Source organism: Oncorhynchus gorbuscha, linkage group LG04 (genome assembly GCF_021184085.1).
Source record: "Oncorhynchus gorbuscha isolate QuinsamMale2020 ecotype Even-year linkage group LG04, OgorEven_v1.0, whole genome shotgun sequence".
In the NCBI taxonomy this organism is placed as follows: Eukaryota; Metazoa; Chordata; class Actinopteri; order Salmoniformes; family Salmonidae; genus Oncorhynchus; species Oncorhynchus gorbuscha.
The window spans coordinates 63,520,666-63,526,492 of record NC_060176.1 but is presented as its reverse complement, the minus strand read 5'-3'; the positions used below and the strand labels follow the sequence as shown (position 1 = coordinate 63,526,492).

The 5,827-nt window shown below is 47.2% G+C and overlaps 1 protein-coding gene across 1 annotated transcript; it reads right to left on the bottom strand.

Moving 5' to 3' along the window:
* Positions 1–1,943: 1,943 nt before the first annotated feature.
* Positions 1,944–3,878, bottom strand: LOC124033374 (probable G-protein coupled receptor 21). The gene has a single exon (XM_046345397.1). The coding sequence runs from the start codon at positions 3,036–3,038 to the stop codon at positions 1,980–1,982; it is 1,059 nt and encodes a 352-aa protein (XP_046201353.1). The 5' UTR covers positions 3,039–3,878; the 3' UTR covers positions 1,944–1,979.
* Between the last annotated feature and the right edge of the window lie 1,949 nt (positions 3,879–5,827).

Genomic DNA, 5,827 nt, shown 5'->3' with positions numbered 1-5,827 from the left:
ATAGCCGGAAAAAGTCATTTCCATAGCATCATCCTAAAATGAGTGTTGATTGTCTCACCCATTATTTATTTGAAAAAATCTAGGATTATCCTATATTAACCTGGGATATCAACTGACATAACGCCACAGTGACACACTATTCTTGCAACAGATATCCAAAAACATACAGAACAGTTCATTTTTGAAACATAACAGATGTTGTATACAAGCTTTGCATACACACTATAGTAAAAAAATACCTGCATGCTGTCCTTGTGGTTCTTGAAATTCCTAGAATGGAATGCAATCTTTCCTGGGGATAAGACTACAGAGTGCTGCACTGCAGACCCATCTTAAAATGCTCTTTGCTTAATTGCCACGGTAGGTTGGCCCTAGCTTGCTCTACTGTGCGTGTGAGGGAGTGATTGTCTACACCTGGGTGCCCATGGGTTCGTCATATAAGAAGAGTCCCGCACATACAAAACAATCACCTTTGCACCTTTTATTCTATTGTTTCAATGAAGTTTACACTGACGAAAGTCTGCTCTCCTATCCTACATATCATATCTAACTTAGTTCACATAGAAACCTATAAGCAATTCACAAATCTACTGTCCATACAAGGCTTCTGGAGTTCCACCTAAACCTAATTTACATGAAACCCTTGGAAACACATTGTCTCCATGACCCTTCTGCCTTCTAGAAGGACAGTCTAGACCTCTGATTAATGTGCTACTCCTCCACTCAGTTCATCTGTACAGATATCAGGAGCCAAGGAGCACAGAGGGAGAGAATAGCTCGACTGTAAGTAGTCAGCATGCACACGGTAATGAGTGTGTCTCTCTTTGTATTTTATTGTGCATCTGGATCGGTAGCATGCCTAACATGATGCAATTCCAATCTATAAGAACATCTTGACTATGTTATTGCTGCCATATGATAATGTGGAGCATGTCATGCATTTGCAATTTCAAGACCAGTCTAAGGGCATCAGCAATTAAGGGTGAACAAACAACTGCCGTTCAACCTGAGGGAACATGGACAGAACATACAATTCTCAAATAAATCTACTTGTCTCCTTGTTGAGAATGCAGAATGAAGACATAGCTCCATGATAAACCAGAATGTCGGTGGGCATAGAGTCGGCCATCTTGCCAAAATTGGCAATTTTATACATCAACATTCCCGCCTAGAAGAATCCTTTTGATAAAATACACAAAATACGCTTCTGTACCAACTAAATGATTTTCTTGGAAACGGACTGTCACTGGTAACTGGTCTCCTTTCTGTATGTAATACTGTAATGTCATGCACAGCATCATTAACAGATCATTTGACACTCAAATATTTGAATTTTTCAATAACTGCTACAAAATGGAAACTGTCTGTTGCAGTTTCTAAGAGAAGAAATACAGTCTTTTTAGTACTTTTTTTCTCGAAATACTTGTTTTGAATCACTATTGTCTACCCTGAAAGAACACAATGTAACAGTTTTGCATCAATGTTGAAATAACGTTTTTCACTGCAGTGGTTTACACAATACAAGTCGTGTTGTGCTGATATTGTCCTTTTTTTTGCATTTGGAAGATATTTGGTAGGTTAAAGATTCACAGGCGCCAAACATGGCACCAGAGCTATACGACTGGAGTTGCTACTTTTTTCCTCAGATCCATTCTGATGTTCATCTAAACTACCGTACACCTTCTCCTCCATGCACAGTGGTGATCCACACAGCCAGAAACAGACAGCCCACGCTTGGGAGAACACTGCAGAAAAAGACTGGAGAAAACCCCACCCCTCTGTAAACCACCCCTCTGAAATGAAGGGCATAGACATGGGCACCTCTCTGGCCTGGCCTCAGGGGTCTATGCACTACCATTGTAGCGAGACACCCTGTGATATGCAATGTAGTAATACACTGCACTCACCAGGAGCTAAAGCCGAGGCCTTAGCTTACTGTAGCTAACCAACCAGACAGTGTCTGTAGGAGACTGTCACACCTAGCAGGCCTGGGCTGGGCGCTGGCTGGGTGGAGCAGGACCCTTCTTCCCCTCGGTGCAGCAGTCCAGTTCCAGACAGGGGGAGAAAAGTGACGTGAACAGGCGGCCCAGGCCCTTCCGGAACATGCTGTTGGAGAGACTATAGATGAGGCAGTTGCAGAAGCTGTTGCTGATGGCTAGCCATGTGGTGAGGAAGGAGGCCACCAGGTGGCAATAGAGGCCGGCGCTCTCCAGCAGGAAGTAGACGATGTAGGGCATCCAGAGCACGTAGAACACGCTGGTAATACGGAACAACACCATGGCGTAGCGCTTATCCAGGCACCCTTCACCACGCTCGCCCCTCTCATTCCCCTGGGGGCCGAAGCGTGCGTGGCGCTGGGTGATCTCCCTGGTGTGCTGACGGCAGATGTGGAAGATACTCCCATAGGTGAAGCACACAGTCAGGGTGGCTGGAGCATACAGCACAGCCACGATGAACGAGCTGAAGCCCGGATCGGTCTGCCACGAGGTCGCACACCAGCGAAATATATCTCCATGGTAGCCAGGCTTCCCCCACCCGAAGAGGGAGGGCAGGAAGATGAGGGCGGAGTAGAGCCAGATGAGGCCGATACAGACCCGCAGGCGACATGGTGTGACCAGCGTAGCATAGGAGAACGGCCGTGTGATAGCGATGTAGCGGTCAACACTAATACACGCCAGAGACGCCATGGACACACTCTTCAGCACAGACACCAGGTAGACAAACACCTTACAGGTGAGCTCCTCGTCCAGCCCCTTGAGGTAGTGGAGCAGGGACAGGGAGGGCACCAGACAACTCACCCCCACCAGGAGGTCTGCGTAGGCCATGGTCTGGATGAAGTGGCTGGTGGTGTGGTGGTGAAGCAGTGGAGCACAGTGGAACACAAAGATCACCACCAGGTTGCCGCTGATGATGAGGATGGTGAGGAAGAGAATGACGGATACCTCCAGCACGCAGGTGTTGAGGTTGTAGGAGTAGCCCAGGCCCAGCAGGCAGAAAGGAGAGCTGCTTTGGTTCACATCAGAGGAGGAAGAGTTCATGTTGGAGCTGCGGGAAACAGACCGGTCAGTTCAGTTCTGCTCTCATCTCTTATTACGGTCTTTATCACTTTCTTTAACCAGATGGTCAGTTACTCTCTCTTTAACCAGATGGTCAGTTTCTCTCTCTTTAACCAGATTGTCAGTTTCTCTCTCTTTAACCAGATTGTCAGTTTCTCTCTCTTTAACCAGATGGTCAGTTTCTCTCTCTTTAACCAGATGGTCAGTTTCTCTCTCTTTAACCAGATGGTCAGTTTCTCTCTCTAACCAGATGGTCAGTTTCTCTCTCTTCAACCAGATGGTCAATTTCTCTCGCTTTAACCAGATGGTCAGTTTCTCTCTCTTTAACCAGATGGTCAGTTTCTCTCTCTTTAACCAGATGGTCAGTTTCTCTCTCTTCAACCAGATGGAGAGTTTCTCTCTCTTTAACCAGATGGTCAGTTTCTCTCTCTTTAACCAGACGGTCAGTTCATCAATCCGTGCTCCTCTCCCTTGCACTTTAGTTCCCCTTGGAGGTAAGCCGCTACTCAATGGTTGTTTCTTCCCCTCCTTTTCTCTGCTGCTCCTCTCCTTCTAGTCTCTTTTTGAACTTTTCTGGCCTCAGAGTGCAATGCAGTCTTACAGTAGCAAACGTTGTCCTCTGTTGCGCACTGAGAACAGCAGAGAATGTTGCTGTGTATGAGTGTGTGTCTCTGGGTGTGTGTACGTAATTGAGTCGTGTGCCAGTACCAGCCAGCCTTCTGGTGGGCTAACCTAGCACATACAGGCTCTGGTGTGTACAGTACACATGGCTGCAGTAGTATGTCTACCCACTAGTTTCGGTTCCACCTCTAGTCCTCTCTCCTTCCCACTGAGCTGCAGAGGTGCATACAAACACAATCTCTGGATGTCAACTTCTGTGCATGCCCTATACAATACCCGCAGGTGGAGTTCAAGGAGTCCCGGAGGTCATCTAAAAGTCTGGATCTATAATTCCTCGGCGAAATTATAACCAGTGTAGAGAGAGATTTAACGGACAAAAACAGTCATCAGAAGCCAGAAACACATTCCAACCAAAACAGTGCCGTAAATGTCTAGAAGTAGCAGCAGCAGAAGTGCTTTGCAGGAGAGAAGCAAAGAAATAGAAATCCAGAATACCACAGCATCCACAGAGAGCAGGAGGATAGGAGGAGTATAGTAGAGCATCCAGCGGTGCAAGGAGCTCCAGTCTCTGATTTCAAACCTCTTTTGACCAGTGAGTGTTTAGAGTAAAATAATGAGGAGGAAACTCCATTCTGCTGTGGCACTGATGCAGTAATGGTACTGCCCTCTCCTCCCCCTTACTCTCGCTCTCTCTCTGTCTCCTTCTCTCTCTCTCTGTTTCCTTTGCTATGCCTGCAGCAGCAACAGCCTGAGAGGAAGAGCTCCTCCCTCTCTGCAGGCTCAGCCAGTGAGTATAGCTGGGTAGAACTCTCTCCACACAGACTGTGCACACCCACCAACGTATACACAGAAGACTCTGAACGCTCCCCCATCACATACTGTACACATGTGTGCAAGTGTCCCCTCACACACAAATACAGATACAGACACACATGCATATACACACACAGAGAGATATGGTTATGCATTCATGTACACACATGCATGGACACACCCACCCACATTCACACACAAACTCACTGACACACGCAGGTTAAAGAAAGAGGAGCCATGGAACCATCATTTTTGATCATGTATAACAGAACTCACTGTGGGATTTAAACAAGACACTTGGTGAAGATGAATTTCAGACGGAATTTTCAGACGGATTTCTGCTGGGGTGGGACGGCCAAGAGTCCAGAGGGTTGAAGTGTAGGGTTTGAACCTGAAGTTAGGAAGGAGCAGTTCCTCTTGCGTCTCCATAGGCAAGCACCAGGGTCCAGAAGTAGGTGCGAGCTTCGACTGGGAGCCAGTGGAGAGCGTGAAGGAGCGGGTTGACATGGGAGAACTTGGGTAGGTTGAACACCAGACGGGCTGCAGCGTTCTGGATGAATTACAGGGGTCTGATGGCACAAGTGGGGAGCCCAGCCAGCAGAGAGTTGAAGTAGTCTACGTGGGAGATGACAAGTGCCCAAGTGCCCTCCACCCCCTCCAGGTGTCACCCATTTCCGGTCACAACTTACAGGCTTGTTTTCGAGTTGCTGTGCGTTTTGTTGCCAACCTATTTTGCTACCTGACAACTTTACGGTTTTCACTTTTTAATTACCGTTCATATATTTATTTATTTTTTCCTCAACTTTTTCACTCCGGACGCTTTATCTGGACACGATTTGTCAGGACCTCCAACAGCCGAAGCTAAGTAGTAACATTAACATGATGCCTTCTAATTGTAGTTGCTGTGCTCGCCTTACGGCGAGGATAGCTGTGCTACAAGCCCAGTTTCAGACGCAATCGTTAGGCAAGGGTCATTTCAGTGTAGGAAAGGATGAAACAGCGTCTGTGCCACCAGTAAGTACAGATAGTAGTATAAATCCCCTGGCACAGTGCCCGCAGCCGGACAACTTTCTCACGGTTTCTGGAAGGAAATGCTGTAGGAAAGCTCAACCGGTGTCGCTCATTCAGCCGACAGAAACTTTCAACCGGTATCAAGCGAGTCGGAGTCAGAGGCCGAGTCTTCTCTGGTCTCTACTCCTCCCGTTACGGGGTCTGACACGCCGAAGCTTCCCACCATTAGCTCTGACAAATTGAAAACTCTAGTCATTGGTGACTCCATTACCCGCAGTATTAGACTTAAAACGAATCATCCAGCGATCATACACTGTTTACCAGGG